The sequence below is a fragment of the Raphanus sativus genome, chromosome 6 (assembly GCF_000801105.2).
Source record: "Raphanus sativus cultivar WK10039 chromosome 6, ASM80110v3, whole genome shotgun sequence".
In the NCBI taxonomy this organism is placed as follows: domain Eukaryota; kingdom Viridiplantae; phylum Streptophyta; class Magnoliopsida; order Brassicales; family Brassicaceae; genus Raphanus; species Raphanus sativus.
Genome location: NC_079516.1, coordinates 26063872 through 26086047, shown reverse-complemented (window position 1 = coordinate 26086047; position 22176 = coordinate 26063872). Strand labels below are relative to the sequence as shown.

The following is a 22176-nucleotide window of genomic DNA, read 5'->3' as shown; positions in this document are numbered from 1 at the left end:
TTTGTGTAGGGAAATATCTGAAGAGACCGAGTATGCCATCCTTGTGAGTTGAGATAATGTTCATAGTTGTTCTTAGCAAAATGATCAGACAACTCACGTTTTTTTTGAGTCAATTTTTGGTAGGTCCAAAAATCTGTTTGGTGAATGATGGAGAGCCATGGAAGGGTTGTCATTAACCGAGTAAATGAAAATAAATTAAAAAGAATAGTAATGTAATCATAATTTATTTTTCTCTTTTAACATAGTAAGAGAATAAAATGATTTATTACCTTCAGTTAAACAGTAAAAAAAATAAAAAAAAACTGTGGAAAATACCTTTTTCACCTGACTCCCAAACTTTTAGGTTAACTGAGATTAAATTTTATATCTTTCAAAGTTTTTCACTATTAATGCTACTCCTAATTTTAAATCAAACTTTTAAAAATAATAAAATTTTTTGATTCAGCTGTTAGAAGACAGAGATTCAGACGCCAGTCCTACTCTAATCCATCAAAATTACTCATAAATTAATATATACCTAACAAGTCATAAAATTAATTATAAATTAAAGTTTATAAAAAACCTATTTAGTTTTCATTTGTAATTCAGTAAGACTATCGGAAGTTATGTAAATTCATTGTATTTTTTTTTCTAAATTACTTGAAATTTTCTAAAAATTTTAACGACAAAATAACTTTTTTTTAGCGACAAAATATCTAATCTAATAGTTTAATACCAAGTGAAATAACGTTTACTGCTGCTGCTGCTCCTCCTCTCTTGGCTTTGGATGTGCAAATGCAAACCAATTGTAATTATATACATTTTGAAACCAAAAAAAATATTTTTAAAATAATTCATATTATAAAATAGATTTGCTTTTCCGTCTAGGCCTCGTCGTCGTCAGTTAAAACTACCCCGCAGATCATCATATATCTCCTATATTCGAATCCTAAATCGGCGAATCGGAGAACCCTACCGAATAAACCTCTAGGGAGGAATCCTTGCTTCGATTCCGTCTCAGGTCCATTCTCTACCCCACCGATCAAATATTGAGCTTCTGGATCATCTTTATTTTTCCCCTAAACTTGCTTTATCAATGTGATAACAGGGCGTAATGGCGGAACCACCACCACCACCACCACCAAATCTCATGTTTTCGAAAGCGAGAGACGTTCTTGCGACTCCAAGCCACCAAGGTTTGGAGAGCGTCGTCAGCCATCTCTTTATAGATCAAGAAACCACCGAATATCAAACCGCGAATGCTCTCTTCAACTTCCTCACCCGTAGCTTCCCCAACTGCTTAACCCTAAAGCTTCTCAACTGTTTTGAAGAAGCTGGGAGAAGCAATGGGTATAGCTGTTGGAGCTGAGCAGAATGTTGCAGCTGAACCTGAACCTGAGGAGGCGGAAGAAGGAGAAGATGAAGAAGAGTCTATTGTTCATCAGACTGCTAGTCTTGGTGATGTTGAGGTAATTGTTTTTTCTATGACTAGTTCTTAATGGTGTGGTTTTTATGCCCTAGTTTAACTTTGGAACTCGCTGTGCTTAATTTCTTGAATCAATCAGGGTCTGAAAGCTGCGTTAGCATCTGGTGGTAACAAAGATGAAGAAGACTCTGAGGGAAGAACAGCATTGCATTTTGCATGTGGATATGGCGAGGTATGTCAAATCTCTTTAAACAAACCGTAGCAACAATCAAGAACTTTTTAAATTGTCACATTATCATAATGCAAAGCATTCTATTTCGCTGTACAAGCTATAAGTGTTTTGCACTTGATGTACTATAAGATTATTTATTATTACATAACGTTTTAGAACAGTGAAAATGGAAGCTGACAGTTACAGTCAACCTATGTGCATTTTACATGTGTTGTTCAAAGCTTAAACTGTTTGAGCCTTAACGGTTATAAATTGATTTTTTCCCCCTTTTTTAGGTGAAATGTGCTCAAGTTCTTGTGGATGCTGGAGCAAATGTCAATGCAGTGGACAAAAACAAAAACACTCCATTGCATTATGCCGCTGGTTACGGACGGAAAGAGTGTGTAAGCCTTCTCTTAGAGAATGGTGCTGCAGTGTAAGTTTACAAAATAATCTCAGTTTCGATTTCAAACATTTTTCTTAAATGGTTTTATCGAACTCAAATGTTTTTCTTAATTGTTTGTATTGTTTCCAGCACTCTGCAAAACACAGACAGTAAAACTCCGGTTGATGTGGCAAAGCTTAACAATCAGCTCGAAGTTGTGAAGCTCCTTGAGAAGGATGCATTCCTCTAAGAGATTTGAGAACATGTCTTGTGGCTCTTCTGTGTTCTGTAATAGTTTCACAGGCCATTGCTTTCTACAAACCTTCGACTTGGTCTTTTTCAATATTACCTTTGGAAAAAAAGAAAAAATTAAGAAGAAGTAAATGGATATTTTCTTTTATGGTTTTGCAATGAAGTATTTTTCTTCGACTTGGTCATACTCTTTTCTTGTTAAAAAAAAGAAATACTAACCTTCCAAAATTGAACTAATATATTTTAACAGATTGTAGAAGAGAATCATAGGATATTATGAGCCTTAATCTAAGAATCAATAAAAATGATCTGCAATCAAAGGTTAACTGTATTAATAAATATGTTTATGTCCTTACTATTTTTTTTCGTCAGCATTTTAAACAGATTCATGTGTTGTTAGTTCAGTATTTATATCCATATAAATAATAAATGATGCTTATATTCTTGCATTGCCTAAAACTATTAGTTTTTTTTGTATTTTGCGTCCGTAGAATATAATTGAGATTCAAATTGTTGAAACTTTTTTTAAAAAAATTTGTCTTTCAAATAACTTGCAAAAATTGATAATTATTCTGGTTCTGAAATCCCAAATACAATCTCATTCCACCTAAATTCTGAAATACATCCACTACTAACTAAAAGATATTATTATTATTTGTTCTTGTTTATTCTCCAGAGTCCGAGAATAAAGTTTGGTGAAGTGATCAAAGTTTGATTACAAGGAAGCGGTGGATCGGTGTATACCCACAAGTAATATGGCCGATGCTTTAGTTGTTGGTAAGCCATTTGGGGGAAAGTAATCATGAGCCTTGTTCGGAAACTCGCTAGGCGCTACGCGTGCGGCTGACAAGGGCCTAGCGAGTTATCGGAAAATCGGAAATAAATCGAAGAGTAATCGGGGATTTTTTTTTAATGGTTTTAGCTTTCAATAGGATATATATTTCATTTGTGGGCTCTGCATATTATTAAAACTAGGTCAGTGGTTCTGTGTAAACCATTTGGGCATGCTAACACAAGGTTCGACCCATATTTGGTGATTTTTTCCAGTTTTTTATTTATATTGTTTTAATAAATAATAAAGACACGTATGTCTTCTTTTTTCTTTTGGTCAAAGACACGTATGTCTTCATCTTCTTCTTCTTTATTTGGTTCTGCAGTTAAACTTTTGCGCTTCCATGGTTCTCTCTTTATTTATTTTTTCCTTTTTTCACTTGCTTTCTTAATTTGTACACTATAATTACATCAGATCTACAAGTTATAAACATTTTCAGAGATTTTTTAGCTTTCCGGAAACAACATAACGCGGCCGCGTAAACTTATATCACGTTCTTGGCGGGCAAAATGCGGGTCAACGTGGAATGCATCCGAATTGGCCAAACTCGCCACGGTGACCCAACGCTTCACGATTTTGCGGACGCTTACTCGGCAACTCGGCCGCTTTTTAGAACAAAGATCATGAGAAACATTTGAGGACGAGCAGGGCAGCTTACATGAAGGCAGTGGCGGAGCTAAAAAATATTTAAACTGGGATCATAATTTAATTTTATTAAATTAAAATTTATAAAATATAGTTTATTAATACTAATTTAAAAGTATTTGTAACATAAACTATTAAGCTGTTTTAATTTTTAAAAGAAATTATATTTGAAACAAAAAGTATAGTACATAGGTACTTAAAAATTATTTGTTAAATGAAATTTAAAACAAAAGTGGAAAATAACTAAATAAATTGCAAAACAACTGAAAGAAAAAAACAATGTGAACTTAAACAAACAAAAAACATATAAGAAAACACTCGAAAAGCAATAAAAAAACTGGTTTGACTAATATGCTTGGATTTTAGGCCCAAATTAGTTAAAGAAAATGTAAGAAAAAAGGACAAGAGGGTGCACAGACGGAAATCGAAGTTGGGATAAGGGGGGTCAAATAAAAGGAAGTAAACCAACTGAGCAACTGTTATTCACATCTCTAAACTTAAACATTTATTTTTTTCATATTTGACCGGGGTCAGCTGACCCCACTCTTCATGATGTAGCTCTGCCCCTGCTCTACGTCGCCGGCAAAGACTCCGGGAGGTGGAGACTACTACAGCTTCATCGTCGCCGGCCTTGGTTCCCTCGATTTTTAGGGTTTGGATTTTATATAGTTTCATGTGGTGTCGGTCTGGATTCGGTGGATGAGATCTCGTCGCTTGACGATCGAAGCTCTTCGGTGGAAGACGGTGATGTTGGGTGCAAAGTTTGTCTCTTGGTGTTTGCGGCGGATGGTGGCGGATGAGATCTCGCTCCGGCGATTGATTCTCTCCAATATTAGAAACACATGAGTGAAAGCGTTTGCGGTGAAAATGGTGTGGAGTTCATGGACTCCGGTGAATACTGGTGAATCGACGATAGGTTTCCCGGTGGTGGCTCGAAGTGGTGGGGATGTGACGGCTCGGGAGGAGTTATCAGCGTCATTTCTCGTTTCAAGATTAGGGTTTTCGTAAAGTGGGTTTTCGGCCCGTTTGTGTTTCTTTGGTGGCCTTTTCGTATTTGGGTCTTGTAAGATTTGCTTGTAATGTTCTGGGCTTGGCCCTTAATTAAATCAAACCTTGACGGAAAAAAAAAGAGAATAAAATAATTTATTACCTTCAGTTAAACAGTAAAAAAGATAAAGAAAAACTGTGGAAAATATTTTTTTCACCTGACTCCCAAACTTTCAGGTTAACTGAGATTAAATTTTATATCTTTCAAAGTTTTTCACTATTAATGCTACTCCTAATTTTAAATCAAACTTTTAAAAATAATAAAAACTTTTGATTCAGCTGTTAGAGGACAGAGATTCAGACGTCAGTCCTACTCTAATCCATCAAAATTACTCATAAATTAATATATACCTAACCAGTCATAAAATTAATTATAAATTAAAGTTTATAAAAACCTATTTAGTTTTCATTTGTAATTCAGTAAGACTATCGGAAGTTATGTAAATTCATTGTATTTTTTTTTCTAAATTACTTGAAATTTTCTAAAAATTTTAACGACAAAATAACTTTTTTTTAGCGACAAAATATCTAATCTAATAGTTTAATACCAAGTGAAATAACGTTTACTGCTGCTGCTGCTCCTCCTCTCTTGGCTTTGGATGTGCAAATGCAAACCAATTGTAATTATATACATTTTGAAACCAAAAAAAATATTTTTAAAATAATTCATATTATAAAATAGATTTGCTTTTCCGTCTAGGCCTCGTCGTCGTCAGTTAAAACTACCCCGCAGATCATCATATATCTCCTATATTCGAATCCTAAATCGGCGAATCGGAGAACCCTACCGAATAAACCTCTAGGGAGGAATCCTTGCTTCGATTCCGTCTCAGGTCCATTCTCTACCCCACCGATCAAATATTGAGCTTCTGGATCATCTTTATTTTTCCCCTAAACTTGCTTTATCAATGTGATAACAGGGCGTAATGGCGGAACCACCACCACCACCACCACCAAATCTCATGTTTTCGAAAGCGAGAGACGTTCTTGCGACTCCAAGCCACCAAGGTTTGGAGAGCGTCGTCAGCCATCTCTTTATAGATCAAGAAACCACCGAATATCAAACCGCGAATGCTCTCTTCAACTTCCTCACCCGTAGCTTCCCCAACTGCTTAACCCTAAAGCTTCTCAACATGTACCTCTCCTCTTCCATCCCCCTCCACAGATCTCACTTGATCAATCTCCTCCTCGCAACCCTCAGCCACTACAAGGACCGCAGCTTCGAACTATCTCCCGTCGCTCTCAGCGAGATCAAACCTCTCGTGATCTCTTGCTTGAGGATGCAACAAGAACCGGCCGAGATCAGAAACTTCAGGCGGATCGTTTCTTTCATCGCTTACGACGTTATGATACTCGATCACGACGGCGGTTGGGACGAGCTCAGCGAATGTATCTACGAGGTATCGTGCCACGACCCTCTAAAGGCGTTGCACGTCTTCGCGGACTTGCCTCCAATGTACGAGAGGTTCGTATACAACTGCGGAGGGGTGGTTGTGGAGAAAGCAGAGAAGGTGTTGCTTCTTCCTTATCAAGACCGAGTCGATGATTGGAGCTTGGGTTTGCAAGCTGTTGTGAAACTTGGGGTTCAAGTCTTGGACTCTGAGTTGAGTAACGATATGGTGAAGAGTTATCTTACTCTTCTTGTCGAGGCAGCGAGTGATCTTGTGGAGAAGGGTATGGAACCGTTTCTGGTACGAGGGCTTGCAGATCTCGAGAAGTTCTTGGGACGAGAGAAGGGGATGTATAATTACAATGAGGATCAATGTGATTTTGTGTCTTGTTTCTTGTCCAAGATCAAAGACTTGGGACCCCTAACGAAGGAGGCTACGGGGAGGATCCATCGTTTGGTTAAGTCTACCCCATCACTCGTTCAACAGCCACAGGAACATGGACCAGTTTCTGAACGTGAATGGTCTGATCGTTTGAACAACTTACAGCCGCTTGAGATCTTAAGAGTCTTTGCGTCCACTGATGTTGAAGAGAGGTTCAGAGAAATGGCAATCAGACGGCTCAACGATTTTCTCTCTGATTACATTTCAAGGGAGTCAACAGACGCTTCATTGTTGAGAGAACTTCAGCCACTGCTCATCTCTTGCCTTGGGGAAAAAGAAAGAATCTCTGAGAGAATGCTCAAAGTCCTTGGTGAGGTTGTCTACAGCGTTGCGTCTGAGATGATGATCTCCCATGTTGAGTTATGGGACGATCTTGGCTACTATATTGCATCACACAGCGAAACAGATTTTCAGAGAGCGGTCTATATCTTCCAGTGCTTAACAATGTGGCTTCATGAGCAGTTTATGGATCCTATAGTGGAGCATCTTATCCCAGAGATAAACAAAAGGCTATATCCACCGGGTGATGTTTTGGTAGATAACAGCTGCTGGGTCTTGGCGTTTTTGGGTGCCTTCTGTGCCATCATTCAATTGGTAGAGATGGAAGTTTATGCTGGAACGGTGATGGAGATGGCAGATAAGATGGTAGATTCAGTGAGAGAGCTTGTGGAAAGAAAAATGGAAGTTGGGTTTGTGAGGAGAGCTTTCAGAGATTTGGAAATCATTGTGAAGAAGCAAATGGACTGGTTACGTAAGGACGAGTACAAATTGCTTAAGTCTCTGCTTGAGAGACTCTACGTAATCAAAGGCATGACAATGGAAAGCAAGATGGTGTTGTGGAGAATCAAGGTGTTTGTGGACAGAGGAATGGCCGATCATGTGCCCGCTTAAGAGTTGTATAATCTGATGGTTAGTCTGATATTGTATAGTGCCAATCATTCTTTCATAGAGTTAGAGATTCTCTCGACTGTTTCCTCTTTGGTTATGTTCCCCTCAAATGTGTTTTGTCTTTGTTTGATCATTGCTTTTCTTGATCATGTCTCCAGATGTACAAATATACGTAATGTCTGGAGTTGAACAATCAATTCTTTCATTCCTCTAAGAGATTTGAGAACATGTCTTGTGGTTCTTCTGTGTTCTGTAATAGTTTCACAGGCCATTTCCTTCTACAACCTTCGACTTGGTCTTTTTCAATATTACCTTTGGAAAAAAAGAAAAAATTAAGAAAGAGTAAATGGATATTTTCTTTTATGGGTTTGCAATGAAGTATTTTCTTCGACTTGGTCATACTCTTTTCTTGTTAAAAAAAAAAGAAAAACTAACCTTCCAAAATTGAACTAATATACAGTATTTTAACAGATTGTAGAAGAGAATCATAGGATATTATGAGCCTTAATCTAAGAATCAATAAAAATGATCTGCAGTCAAAGGTTTACAAAGTTTGGTGAAGCGATCAAAGTTTGATTACAAGGAAGCGGTGGATCAGTGGTTATATGCATATTCCTTCCCAACTTATACTTGATATGTTCTATTTTTCTTAGATTTTTATCTCACTAAACGTCAATGTTCTGTTTTTTTTTTTTTTTTTTTTGGGCAGAGCCTGGTCACAGAAGAAAGTTTGGTGAATCGAACTTCTGAATGTGAAGCTGCAACTGGAGATAAGAAGACTTCCCCAAGGGGTTTGTGTAGGGAAATATCTGAAGAGACCGAGTATGCCATCCTTATGAGTTGAGAGAATGTTCATAGTTGTTCTTAGCAAAATGATCAGACAACTCACGTTTTGCTCTGTTTGAATTCATTGATTTTGCAGATCGGAAGAAGAGAAGGAGACATGGGGCTCTCTGAAAATCATGTTCGAAGAGAATGGATCTAGGATAAAGTTGATCAGCCATCTTGGTTTTGGTTTGCGTTCTGGGGAAAAGGATCAGGCAGTGAATGGGTGCTCTTCAGATCTGAATGGCATTGGATTGGACTTGGAGGATACTACAGTACATGCAGTGAAAGCTGAGACAAACTTTGTTGCCAACGTAGAAGAAACTCATGAAAGGTCAGAAGAAGAAGAAGAAAGTTTCGGCCTAGATTTTAATGATGCCATCCAGAGTGCTTTGGTTGTTGGAGATTACAAGGAAGGGGCTGATGATGGTGAATTTTGCGTCTGGCGATTAGTTAAGTCTTCAGATCTTTCTCATTTTCACTTCGGAAGGTATACCATCACTTCTTACAACTCTAGACTTGTTCAATCTTATAAGTTTGAATCCTGAAGCATCCTAATCTTTATGAGGGTCTTATGCAGTGTATTGGTTCTGCTACGCAAGGTGGAAGCCCTTTGAATAGAAAAGTTCAACATGTATCATCATCTACCTCATCCGATGGGACTAATGGTGAGTTAGAGTTCTCTCTCCCTCTATCAACTCTACTTCTGCTTATAAATGTTTATTTTTCCTAGTGTTAATGTCTTAGTGAACAGTGATATTTTTCATTTGGCAGGTGTGATTGCAATGGAGTGGTGTCCAAGTAGCAGCTCGTATCTTCTTACCTGTGCTAAAGACAGACAAACCACTTGCTTGTACACAAATAAAGCAGAGGTAAGGAAAATGAACAGATTAAAATTTTGTATTTTTGCCTTCAGTATTTGAAATAATGTCAAAAACAGATATTCTTAAGCTGTGGGTATTTTAACTGACATGTCTCATATGCCTTTGTCTTAAGGTTTTGCTCTTAAGACTTTTGTAAGCCGTAGGTTTTTTAATCGTATATTTCTTTTTCTGAAGAGTTTGTAAGCCGTGAGTTTTGAACTGTGACCCTGTCTTATGTCTTTGTCAAAAGACTTTGACTTTTGTAAGCCGTGGGTAGTGAAATAAGAATCTGTTATTCTGTTTTGATTTGTAGTGTTTGTCTTTAGACGGATTAAACCATTGGTCGTTATACTCCATTTCATCCAGATGATCAAAAACATATTTTCTTAAGCCGTGGGTAGTAAAGACTTCTAAGCCGTGGGTAGTAAAGACTTTAACTGACATGTCTCATATGCCTTTGTCCTAAGGCTTTGTTCTTAAGACGTTTGTAAACCATAGGTCTTTTGGTCTTGCATGTCTTTTGTTTCTATGACTTTTGTAAGCCTTTCTTTATCTTAAGATTCTTATAAGCCGTAGGTAGTAAAGAATTCTAAGCCGTGGGTCTTTTAACTGACATGTCTCATATGCTTTTGTCTTAAGGCTTTGTTCTTAGGACTTTTGTAAGCCGTGGCTCTTTCAATCTTACATGTCTTTTGTCTTTAAGACTTTTGTATGCCTTTCTTTATCTTAAATCTTTTATAAGCAGTTGGTCTACATGCCTTTATGCATTTGTCCTAAGACGTAAGGTGTGGGTAGTGTTAAGTGAGGAATCTATTTTTGATTTGTAGTCTTTGTCTAAAGACTTCATTAATCTTTGGTCGTTATACCCCATTCCATCCAAATAATAAAAAATAGACCTTTCTCAAACCGTGGATAATAAGTTTCTTCTAGAGGCAGCAACGGGACAGTGTTAAATAAGAATCTGCACAATAGATTAGTGTCTGCCTATAATCTTGTTTGGTTTTGAAGTGAAAAGCAATCTAAACAATTTTCCAAAACATTTTGGGTTTGAAAGGCTTTGTTAACTTCGTTGTTGAATTCAAAAAACAAGACCAGTTAAAAAGGAACGCTGATGTCAAAATCCCAAGACATGAGATGTGTTTAAATAAATAAATCATCTGAAAACGGTAAACCGGTATCAAGCTTCAAAACAAATAGGCGAAACTTATGAAGCTTGATTTAGTTATTTTGGATTAAATTTATGTTTTGAAAATCAACACACTAAAAGCATAAGGCTCTCTCAAAGAGTTACATCTAAGATTTTTAGGATCATGTGGAGGAGTCATGTCAATAAATGATTTTTTTTTAATATCCAATCAAATAATTTTATTAATACACATACGTTGACACATAAGCAACCAAAGAAAATCAATCCTTTCCGAGTCGTTTAGACTCTGAGTCAATCCCTCTCATACCCTTATATCTCACTCCTCAATCTCTATTAGACAGTTTTCTTCTTTTAATTTTATATATTTAACGAAAAATCATAAAACTAAATCGAAACGTGAATATTTTTATTTGATTTATAGAATTTGATAAAAATATTTCAAAAATCAAAAAACTGTTTTTTCATAGTTTCACGAAAATCATCAAAATATGGTTAAAAAACGATTTTAAAATATTTTTTTTTTCAAATTTGAAAGGTATAGAAGTTAAATACTTGTCCATGGGTTCACTAATCTATAGGGGGGTTAGGGTATAGTTTTGAAGAGGGGGAAAGATTTGATTTGGGGTTGTAGGTTTTGATCAAAAATAGAATTATGAAAAAGGGGTATAAAAGATCATGGGAGCCCATAGGAGATTGTGTGTAGAGAAATAGGGGTATGGGAAAAGTTGACTCTTAGACTCTTCGATAACTTCATGATTATCGGCACCGATCAATGCAATTTCCGGTGTAATCAGAAGCACCGGATACTCTTAGGGACAAAATTTAGGATGTCGACCAGCACATGACATCTCCCATACTAGAAGATAGAAGCTGACTCAGAAACCCCCTCGTAGGTCCCCACATGAGGAGCGAGATCAAAGAGTTCCCAATGATGCCTCCTGCTTTGGAGATCTCCGTCGCATTACAAGGACTGAGAAGTATTTGTACTTGTCGGGTTTTCTTTGCCGGAAGATCGTGACATTTTCGTAAAGGATCTGGAGCCTCGTCGCAACAGGTTGTGCTGACGATGGTGGCACGGACGACGGTTAAAATTAATTAATCGTCATCAAAAGACGTCTGCGGAATTGATGCTTTATGGGATATTATAGAATTTTTGGATTTTTGATAATGCTGCTTTATAGTGATCTCGCCGTAGATTCTTTTAAATTTTTCTTGTGGAATGTACCAGCTACTGTTGTTGCTTTCAGACTGTGGTTATCGGTTTTGTTGCTTTCAGACTGTGGTTATCGGTTTTGTTCCTCTCAACTTTCAAATTGCCTGTTCTCAAATTTTGTTAATTTAACATGTCTTAAATTGTTTATTTTTCAGATTTGTTCTGGAGATTTTTCTTCCTTGATGACCTTACAGGTTTTTGAAATCACGTACTTGTTCGAGCTGAAACCTTTTTTGATTCTTGTTCTATGGTCTAGAGGATATAATACTCGTACAAGTTATCAAATTAGAGGATATAATACTCTTGTTATATCGTCTGCAATCACATCCTCTCTCGCCTCAAGAACTGATCTGAGAGGACCAATAGCTTACCCTCAAAAATAAGAAGTCATTGATGATCAGCTTGGTGCTTGATAACACTGGATACAATTGCAGGCACCCCAGCTAACCAAATTAAATTTTATGGTTTTTGAAGCTATACAAGTGGTTCAATTGTACTTTGACAGTGAAATAAAAAAATATTAGTTGTACCATATGATAAATACATTTACCTTAGTTGTACCACTTATTTATGTTTACATATCTTTGCCCGGTTACAATGAAATTATCAATTTTGTAAAAATACATTTCATGTGTGTTTTTTCAAAATTATGTGGACAAACAAGTTAACAAACCTTAAAAGTATAAGGTATATCATGTAAACTTATGAAGTTATATAATAATTTTCAAATATTTGTTCCAAAACTTCAAATAAATTAAGATAAACTTTTTGACTACATACCAGTTAAGATATTTGATTGTAATCTCATGTAGATTACCAAATTGGTTTTGTCAATTTCTGAAATGTTAAAGTTATACCAGTTGTATCAGTAATACTCGTCGAAAATAAATAAAAATTACATCAATCATTTATATGTATAGCTTTAGAGGTTGTACGTGCCAATATTTTCGCATTATAGCTTTGTAAAAATATGTTCAATGTTTGTTTATCATAATAATATAGTTAATAAAACATAAGAGTATAAAGTATATAATGTAAATTAGAGTATAATGTAATAATGTAATTAAAAAAATTTAAATCTCAAATAAAACAGATTAAATTTTGTCATCATATACCAGCTATAATATTTATTTAGTTATTTCATATGTAAATTATAACATTTATATATCAATACAATTTTTAATATGTTTATTTGTACGAGTTATACTAGTTGTACCTAGTCGAATGAGAAAATGAAATCATGAAAATTGTGTGGCTGTGATTAATTGTGACTAAAAAAGAGAAATATATAAAAATAAATAGAATGAAAAATGTATGAAATCGTGTGGCTAAGATTAAACATAGAGGGGATGATCCAGGGGTTTATACAACTCTTTCATTAACGACAAAGTTGTTATTTTTTTCCTCTCGGTCCATGTAGAATGATTTAGGAGGTGGGAGATTACTTTTTGGTCCCTTGGTCTATATGAGATTTTAGTCCGGAAAAGAACTCAAGTACGTTATTATCTCACGGCGGAAGTGATAGACGACGAAGAAGAAGATGGAGAAATCGAAGAAGGCAGATATGACGTTCATCGCCTCAATGAACGACGACATTCTACAGAACATTCTCCAACGATTACCCGCGAAACCGTTCGCCTTCGCTTCCTGCGTTAACCGATCGTGGAACATCGTCTGCAATCACATCCTCTCTCGCCCCAAAATGGTCTCCGCTTTCTCCAGAAACTCCGATCAACTCGTAAGCTTGAGAAAACCCTAATTTCATGCCAAGGGAGAAAGCATAGACTGGTGAATTGACAATTTGACACATCTAATAAACCCTAATTTTTGTTTTAATTGCAGAAAGCTGTAGAAGAAGCAATTGATAAAGCTTTGTCTGAGCCAATCCGACCAGATTTCGTCATTGCAAACGTTACATGTGGGTATATCGGAAAAACCTTGGATATGGTAATGATGCTCCTTAATCTCTTCCCACATTTTTTTTTACTGATTTTTAAAATGTTGTTAATAATAATTGCTCATGATGATGTGTAATGTATGTTAGATAACTGAAAGAGTGGGAACAAGGGTTCCTGTTATTGTATCCGTAGTTGAAGGAGTATTGGGAAAAGAATCGTGTAACGACAAGGCTGGAGAGGTTTTTGATTTGTTTTTAGATTTTCTCAATTAATGATTTGATTTTTTTTTTTCTTTTTCTTAAAGCTTATATCATGTTTACAGGTGAAGCATGAAGTTGGCTTAACTAATGATGACATGTTCACCGGTCCAAGTTCTTTTGTAGTGCTGTTGACCGTTGGCTACTTGCCAGGAATCAAAGTCGACGTTATTCCTGTAATTCAAGCAAAAGAGGTGTATATTTAGATATCTAACAACGTTTCTGTGTCCTCAATATTATAATATTTTTTTTTTATGTTGAATGGATCTGCTTCATTTGCTTACAAGGGGTAAAGAAAGGAAGTCATTGTTTCACATATAGAAAAAAGAAAACTATAACTCAAGTGAACATCCGGTTTACTGGTCTATCTATTTATCCCAATGCTTTTTTTTTTTTAATGTATATATGAAAGAGTTGGTGTTGTTGATATCTTTGCAGGAATGTGAAGCTAGAATTGGAGACAAATTAGTGATGGATATTAGGAATTTTGTGTCCGCAGTTTCAGATGATGCTGCCCCAGCCTGTCTTATGCTCTTCGGGGTGAGAACTATACTTTTTGGCTCTCACTTGAAATGCATTCAATTCTATGCTTATGTGTGTTTTGTGTCTTCATGCTGTATTTTGTAGGTTGATACTTATGTCACAGAACCTATCATTCGAAAATTGGGTATGAGTACTGGCCTTATGGTACATTTTTTTTCAAAATTTTAAAACCAGAAATACTCATCTTCAGGAATTAACTTATTTGAGACTGAAGTCCAAGGACACGAAGAATATGATTGAAACATATCATCCTTTTTCTTATTATTGTAATTTAATTTGTTTGCATTGCAGACTATGCCATGCCTGCTGAAACCATTATCGTGGGTGATCAAAGGGGGGAGGAATTTTTACATAAACGAGCTAATGAATTAAGAAAATTTGAGTTTCATGAAGACGAGAGCAAAGTTCTTGCATGTCTAATCTTCGCAAGAGATAGACACAGACCCGTTGGTAAGTGTCTGTTTTCTTTTTAATATCATCTACTTGGGAAAAAAACAAGAGAACATTTGTTGTGTGCCTAAATGAAGCAGAAGCTGGGAGAGTTCAGTTTCACACTGCAATATCAAGAGGAATCTCACCGGTTGATTTGAGGTACAAGGTGGCTAATACTCTGCCTAGTACTCTGCCTAAATGGCCTGCTACACTTATGACGGCAAAAAGAATTGGAGAAGCAGATGTTCTCAATGGAGAACAGATTCTAGATGACATAGAAGCAAATCAGGTACGCATCTGAAAATATGTTCTTTTATCTTATATATCTCAAGACTTGGTAGCTAAAGTGATGTGAAACTCAGTTAGGAAACCCCCTCCGGGTGGATGATCCATGCATCGGAGTGATAAAAAGAAGAAAATACTCAGTTGGTTTGGAGCAGAAGCCAGAGATCATTGCCTCACTTGTGTTTCATCTAGTTGCTGGGTAAAGATTCATTACATGTATCCGTTTTCTTTTGACCCGTTTATGACTTTTTTTTTTGGGTTTATTCAGAGCCGATGAACAGTATCTAACAGTCAAAGGCGCTGGAATCGAAACGGGTGATGATTTCCAAGTTTACATCCCTGACCTCAAAGTGGCTGAAGCATCACTGGGTGCTGTATCTTCTCAGCTTAGAAACATCGTGTCCAAACCGAATAAACGGGAGGTTGTTGGAGGTTTTGTTTTCGCTGATAGTGGACGTGGTGACTTCTTCTTTGGTCGTCCAAACGCAGATACCTCGCCGTTTTTGGAGAACTTCCCGGAGTTGCGTTTTGGTGGTGTATTCTGCGACGGTGAGATCGGAAGAGGCTTGTTCGTGGAGGAGGAAGAAAGTAGCAGTCAGGGTCAGGGATGTCTTCATGTTGTTAGTTCTGTTTATCTTATTGTCTCGTATGCATGTTCTTAATCCGAACATGTTTGTTTTCTTTATGTTTTTTTAAGGAAATTAAAGACTCTAATTTAAAGCAAAACTTTTATTTAAAGTTATATAGGTAAATATTAAAGTATAGTAGTACATGTGACAAAATCATTTTACTTTGTCAATTATCTTGCATCATTGGTGGTGGTGGAGGAGTCACATAACAAGGTGGAGGATGATTAATTGGTGGTGGTGGTGGAGGAGGAGTCACATAACAAGGTGGGGGATGAGTACTTGTTTCCATGGACATCTCTCTTGCATCATCCATTGGTGGTGGTGGTGGAGGAGTCACATAACAAGGTGGAGGATGATTAATTGGTGGTGGTGGTGGAGGAGTCACATAACAAGGTGGGGGATGATTCTTAGGCACCTCTCTGGCATAACCTTCACAAACAAACACGCACAACAATTTCAATAATGAAACAAAATTCTAAATTGCCAAACTCAACTCATCAGCAAATTTGAAAACAATGTGATTTATATAGGTTCTCTTGAAAAATGTATGACGTATTATATAACATTCCTATCCCGGGCCTAATAATTTTCTAATGGGATCGGGCTTCTTTACGGTCCGATTGACTAGAAAACCTAGGTCTCTCCTTCCCATCCTTATAAAAAGGACTGCAGCCACCTCCTTTTTGTCCTATTCACAAAATTGAGGCGGAGCTCTGCAGAGATTCCCGGATAACTGAAAACCCTAGCCGTCAAGCTCTTCTCCCTGCGCTGCCGTCTTCTCTATTTTCTCTCTCTTTTCTCTCCTCTCTTCCGCGCGTCTCTCTCTTCTCTACTCTCTCTCTCCGCGCGTCCGATCTCTCTCTCCTCGTCGGCGGCGGTTTGGTGGTGGTTGAGGTGGTGATCGCCGTGTGTCGAGGTAGTGTGGTGGTGGTGTAGCTGATCAGTCGGGTGGTTCAGATCTCATCTTCTCTCGCTCTTGTGTCCAGATCTAGGTTAAGGTGAGGTGATCCGAACCCAGTCACTCGCAAGTCCTTTATATTAATCTTGTTGGAACTAGATCTGGTTAGTTCTTGTTGGGAGTTAGATTGGTAGTTCATGATGGACCTAGGTTGTTAGATGCATGAATCATGTTGCATAAGAACACTCATACTGATTAAAAGGGACATTAATGGACTGCCTTGTGTTGATGTGGCTATTATATGATGATTGCTTGCGTGTTGTTTGGTCCCATGTGATGGTAGAGATTTCTCTTAGCATCTTGTTTACTAGTTGTGCATATTACTCTTGTGCTAAGTGACGGGTGTGTGACACCGATATCGGGTGGCGTCTTGAGTATGAGTAAGAGGCTAAGTGTAAGTGTTTGAGTATGAGTGTGGGAATGAGACTGAGAAAGTGGTAGTGTCAGTGGATCTTGCTTGTAGTCCTGCTTGGACCACCGAGAACGGGTGGATGTCTAGAGTCTAGGGTGTGATGTGTTGTGATGTGAAAAGAACCGCGCGAGGGCGGGATATAAATAAGCAAGTGTAGTGGCGCCTTAGGATCGAGTCAAGCCAAAAAGGTGGCTGTGTCAGGCTATGAATGGCCGGGGGGCAGATAGAGCAAGGTGGCCAACGTGCTGCAATCCGGGTAGCCTTTAGGAAGCTGGGCGGGACGGATGCTCGGAAGAGGCGCCGCCCAGGATAGATCGGAACGCGTAGGGACATCCGTAAACGGTCATAGGTCATTTCTTGAAGTTGAGTCGGTTGTGTTTGTCGAGTCGGTCTTATCTATTATTGATTGCTGTGTATCAGTGATTGTGTTGATTATGTTGACTGAACGTTAGGTTGCTAGAAATGATGTTGTATGAAGTGATTCTTGATGCATTATTGTTGCAGTGGCGGATCAGCCCTAGCTCCCGCATAGAGTAATATTGAGTGTCTTGCGGGCTAGGCTGGTCTAGAGTCACTTCACTGAGTAACCCAATACTCAGACCCTCCCTTTCCTTTTCCCTGTGCGCAGGACTGTAAGTAGAAGTGTGTGGATACGGGTGGATCGGAATTTCAAAGAAAGCAATGCGATCGTCGACTCATGGGACCAGTAACTGACATGGCGGGTTGCCTATAAGGATATACGCGTGTCTACAGCTCCCTTTCGATAACCCCGGTCGATCCCCGGGGGATAGGGATGCTACAACTGGTATCAGAGCGGGGGTTAAGATCCCTTAGTGCTATCCTAAGGGGTCGGCATTTCCAAAGTTTTTCAAAACCTTGTTTTAAAAAGAAAAGAGTTTTCAAAAGTTTTGATGTTTGAGGAAGTTGTGTGATGTTTTCAAAAACCACCCATTATATCTATGCTTCTATTATGGTTCTGATCGTCTCTTCTACTGCATGATGTTTCCGCTTGATCACTACGAGTGGAGGATGCCGCGTTTGCACTACGGGCCGGTGGGCACTCAGGAGCACGCCCGGAAGCGGCACCGTGACGCAGAGGGCAACTGGGTGCTGCGTACGTTTCCAGATCCAGAGGAACAGTTCAGAGAGTTTCCATTCGGGTACCCTTTCGAGCAGACTGTGGGACACATAGTGACAATGCCACACTTTCTGAAGATAGTTATGGAGGAGCGTGTACTCCAGGGTTGTGCTACGTTCCAGCTCGCTCTCGATGAGGACCTTCCGAGGAAACGGGGCCGGCCAAGCAAGACGTCAGGGGTAGCCCGAGAGCCTCCGAGATCCATCGCAGGGAAATGCCAGTGCAAGACGCTATTCCGGAATAAGCAGGAGGATCAATCTGTTGCTGGCTCAACTGAGGACTTCATCAACCAAGCCAAGCTGTGTAAGCCGAAGAGCGCAGAAATGTGGTGCAAATGGTACAAGCGAGGACTGCATAAGAAGATTCAGGACAAGGTGAAGGGTGTCTTGGAACCTCTGGAGTTCGTCTTGGTTCAGCGCATGGCTGGTTTAGCGATCGAAGAAGAAGGGGAGATTGAAGCCAAGAAACCTGGGCAGGGGAAACCGAAGGAGGGCGATGGGAACCCCAAGGCATCTGGTGGGAGAGCACCCAAGAAGAAACGGGGGCGCCCACAGAAGCCTTCTTCAGATTAGGACGATTGCGACTGCGACGTGCGGGTTCAGGTTGCGCAGAAGTCAAACAAAGTGATGGACTACTTGTGGGAGTTTTTGGATACCGCCAGGCATTGTCAGCCCAAGCCTGCAGAGGAGTGGTGTAGGTTGTTCAAGACCGGACTACGCAGGGAGATTCACGACAAACTCGGGGCAGCTCTGGAGCCTCTGGAGTTCGCTCTGGTAAGGAGGATGGTCAAGGAGAGCTTATGAGTTGGGAGAATCAGTTGGGTTGGATTGTGTGATTGACTTGAATGGTGGTGATGATGATGGTTCGAGGAAGGCTCTCTGTGTGGTACCTTCCACTGAGATTGTTATTCTTGATTCTGATGATGAGGACGAAGATGCTGATTGAGAAGCCTAAGTATACGATTCAGTCGAGTCTTGTGCAGCATCAGAAGAGTCAAGGTGATATGGTGCCTGTGACGCCGCAGTTCGCTTTTGAGGAGGTTGTTTTGGGGAAGTGAAAGGAGATGTCTTGTGCCATTACCGCATCGGTGGAGGGACATAGTAGCAGAGGCAATCTCCGTGCGTTAAGAAACGGTATGGTAATTGGCAGAGATGTCTGCATGGGACAAACGAGGAGAGAAAAGGTCCTTGCCATTGGAAATGGTGTGGTCAACGATAAGAGTGTCTAGGTGGGCGTTGCGGATGATGAAAGTGGTAATGAGTCTGAAGCAGCAGGTGAGGATCTTGGTAATATCTGGAATGAAATGGCCATGTCAATAGTGTGTACCAAGGATGCAGAGACCTCACGCAATGAATCAAAGACCGATGAAGTGGAAGGCTGTGCGCACTCCTTCATACTAAGGGACGACAGGGGTTATGTTTGCCGTGTCTGCGGAGTTATTGACAAAAGCATCTTAGATATTGTTGAGGTGAACTTCAGTAAAGCGAAAAAGAGCACGAGATCATATGCTCCCGAATCTCGGACTAAAAAGTTTGGGGGACCAGATTTCGAGATTAAGTTATCTGCAGAAGGGCGGATGATAGGTGGGCTTCCTGCTCATCCGACGCATGCTAGCGAGATGAAGCCTCATCGTGTAGCTCATTTGGGGCTGTGGGCGGTGCTCCACCACAAGGGGATTGTATCGTGGCTCATGCTCCGGATTCTGGAAAACCTTCATGATCATTAGTTTCATGCAGAGCTTCCTTGCAAAGTATCCTCAGGCTAAGCCACTGGTTGTGCTTCCAAAGGGAATTTTTGTCTATCTGGAAAAGAGAGTTTGTGAGATGGCAGGACAAAGACACTCCACTGCTTGACTTCTACAGTGCTAAAGCAGAAGACCGTGCACAACCGCTGTCCATTTTTAAACGGTGGACGGAGAAGAAGAGTATCTTGCTTCTGGGTTACAACCAGTTTTCAACCATTGTCTTTGGCGGTACCAACGCCGACATCACCAATTGGGCCGAGTAAGGATAGTAATAAGCGCCTCGGTTAACATTTTGAAACCACTAGCGGGCAAGGGACGAGTGGGTGTCACACAGAAATCAGGGACGAAATGACGAGTGTTAGGAAATGGGTATGCTTGATCGAAGTGGGGGAGAACAAAAAGGCAAAGCAAAGAAGACCTATGAACCTCGAAGCAAGTAGTACCGCCTGGAGTGACATGGGAGTAGTATAAAGCCGCAGTGAGTTCGTACCAAGGGCTATCTTGGATTGCAGAAACCGTTGGAAAAATATTGGGTGAGGGATGTTAAGTATTGGGAGTACACAAGCTGAATTCGGGGCCGAATTCCATTAAGTGGGGGAGATTGTAACATCCCTATCCCGGGCCCAATAATTTTCTAATGGGATCGGGCTTCTCTACGGCCCGATTGACTAGAAAACCTAGGTCTCTCCTTCCCATCCTTATAAAAAGGACTGCAGCCACCTCCTTTTTGTCCTATTCACAAAATTGAGGCGGAGTTCTGCAGAGATTCCCGGAGAACTGAAAACCCTAGCCGTCAAGCTCTTCTTCCTGCGCTGCCGTCTTTTCTCTTTTCTCTCTCTCTTCTCTCCTCTCTTCCGCGCGTCTCTCTCTTCTCTACTCTCTCTCTCCGCGGCGTCCGATCTCTCTCTCCTCGTCGGCGGCGGTTTGGTGGTGGTTGAGGTGGTGATCGCCGTGTGTCGAGGTAGTGTGGTGGTGGTGTAGCTGATCAGTCGGGTGGTTCAGATCTCATCTTCTCTCGCTCTTGTGTCCAGATCTAGGTTAAGGTGAGGTGATCCGAACCCAGTCTCTCGCAAGTCCTTTATATTAATCTTGTTGGAACTAGATCTGGTTAGTTCTTGTTGGGAGTTAGGTTGGTAGTTCATGATGGACCTAGGTTGTTAGATGCATGAATCATGTTGCATAAGAACGCTCATACTGATTAAAAGGGACATTAATGGACTGCCTTGTGTTGATGTGGCTATTATATGATGATTGCTTGCGTGTTGTTTGGTCCCATGTGATAGTAGAGATTTCTCTTAGCATCTTGTTTACTGGTTGTGCATATTACTCTTGTGCTAAGTGACGGGTGTGTGACACCGATATCGGGTGGCGTCTTGAGTATGAGTAAGAGGCTAAGTGTAAGTGTTTGAGTATGAGTATGGGAATGAGACTGAGAAAGTGGTAGTGTCAGTGGATCTTGCTTGTAGTCCTGCTTGGACCACCGAGAACGGGTGGGCGTCTAGAGTCTAGGGTGTGATGTGTTGTGATGTGAAAGGAACCGCGCGAGGGCGGGATATAAATAAGCAAGTGTAGTGGCGCCTTAGGATCGAGTCAAGCCAAAAAGGTGGCTGTGTCAGGCTATGAATGGCCGGGAGGCAGACAGAGCAAGGTGGCCAACATGCTGCAATCCGGGTAGCCTTTAGGAAGCTGGGCGGGACGGATGCTCGGAAGAGGCGCCGCCCAGGATAGACCGGAACCCGTAGGGACATCCGTAAACGGTCATAGGTCCTTTCTTGAAGTTGAGTCGGTTGTGTTTGTCGAGTCGGTCTTATCTATTATTGATTGCTGTGTATCAGTGACTGTGTTGATTATGTTGACTGAACGTTAGGTTGCTAGAAATGATGTTGTATGAAGTGATTCTTGATGCATTATTGTTGCAGTGGCGGATCAGCCCTAGCTCCCGCATAGAGTAATATTGAGTGTCTTGCGGGCTAGGCTGGTCTAGAGTCACTTCACTGCGTAACCCAATACTCAGACCCTCCCTTTCCTTTTCCCTGTGTGCAGGACTGTAAGTAGAAGTGTGTGGATACGGGTGGATCGGAATTTCAAAGAAAGCAATGCGATCGTCGACTCATGGGACCAGTAACTTACATGGCGGGTTGCCTATAAGGGTATACGCGTGTCTACAACTCCCTTTCGATAACCCCGGTCGATCCCCAGGGGATAGGGATGCTACATATTATATATAAAAATATTATCATGCGCGAGGTGTGAGTAGTAAACTTTCGGTTATAAAAAGAAAAGGAAGGAGAGATAGATGCATATAAGATGCAGCGACTGTGAGGGCGATCAAGAA

General features: G+C 39.8%; 3 protein-coding genes and 1 long non-coding RNA gene across 5 annotated transcripts; all 4 read left to right on the top strand.

The window, feature by feature from the left end:
* Positions 1-865: 865 nt before the first annotated feature.
* LOC130496866 (ankyrin repeat domain-containing protein 2B-like) lies at positions 866-2430 on the top strand. Its single transcript, XM_056989459.1, has 5 exons — positions 866-1000; positions 1088-1448; positions 1545-1637; positions 1913-2052; positions 2152-2430. Exons 2-5 carry the CDS (start codon positions 1326-1328, stop codon positions 2249-2251), a joined length of 456 nt encoding a protein of 151 aa, XP_056845439.1. The 5' UTR covers positions 866-1000; positions 1088-1325; the 3' UTR covers positions 2252-2430.
* A 413-nt stretch (positions 2431-2843) lies between these two features.
* On the top strand, positions 2844-9606 carry LOC108836530 (uncharacterized). The gene is made up of 4 exons (XR_008936129.1): positions 2844-3030; positions 8420-8812; positions 8903-8990; positions 9097-9606. It is a non-coding gene; the product is annotated as an uncharacterized LOC108836530 (long non-coding RNA).
* Positions 5442-7728, top strand: LOC108836529 (uncharacterized). The gene is made up of 2 exons (XM_056990056.1): positions 5442-5610; positions 5698-7728. Exon 2 carries the CDS (start codon positions 5704-5706, stop codon positions 7498-7500), a length of 1797 nt encoding a protein of 598 aa, XP_056846036.1. The 5' UTR covers positions 5442-5610; positions 5698-5703; the 3' UTR covers positions 7501-7728.
* Positions 9607-12978: 3372 nt separating the features above from the next.
* Positions 12979-15698, top strand: LOC108806774 (F-box/LRR-repeat protein At5g63520). Of its 2 annotated transcripts, none has more exons than XM_018578966.2 (10): positions 12979-13283; positions 13388-13492; positions 13590-13682; positions 13766-13894; positions 14139-14240; positions 14328-14367; positions 14535-14693; positions 14771-14964; positions 15038-15159; positions 15229-15698. In XM_018578966.2, the coding sequence occupies exons 1-10, from the start codon at positions 13086-13088 to the stop codon at positions 15620-15622; spliced, it is 1536 nt and encodes a 511-aa protein (XP_018434468.2). In that variant the 5' UTR covers positions 12979-13085; the 3' UTR covers positions 15623-15698. The 2 variants fall into 2 exon arrangements, with proteins under 2 accessions (XP_018434468.2, XP_018434469.2); XM_018578967.2 differs by having other exon boundaries at positions 12983-13283; positions 14774-14964.
* Positions 15699-22176: the final 6478 nt, after the last annotated feature.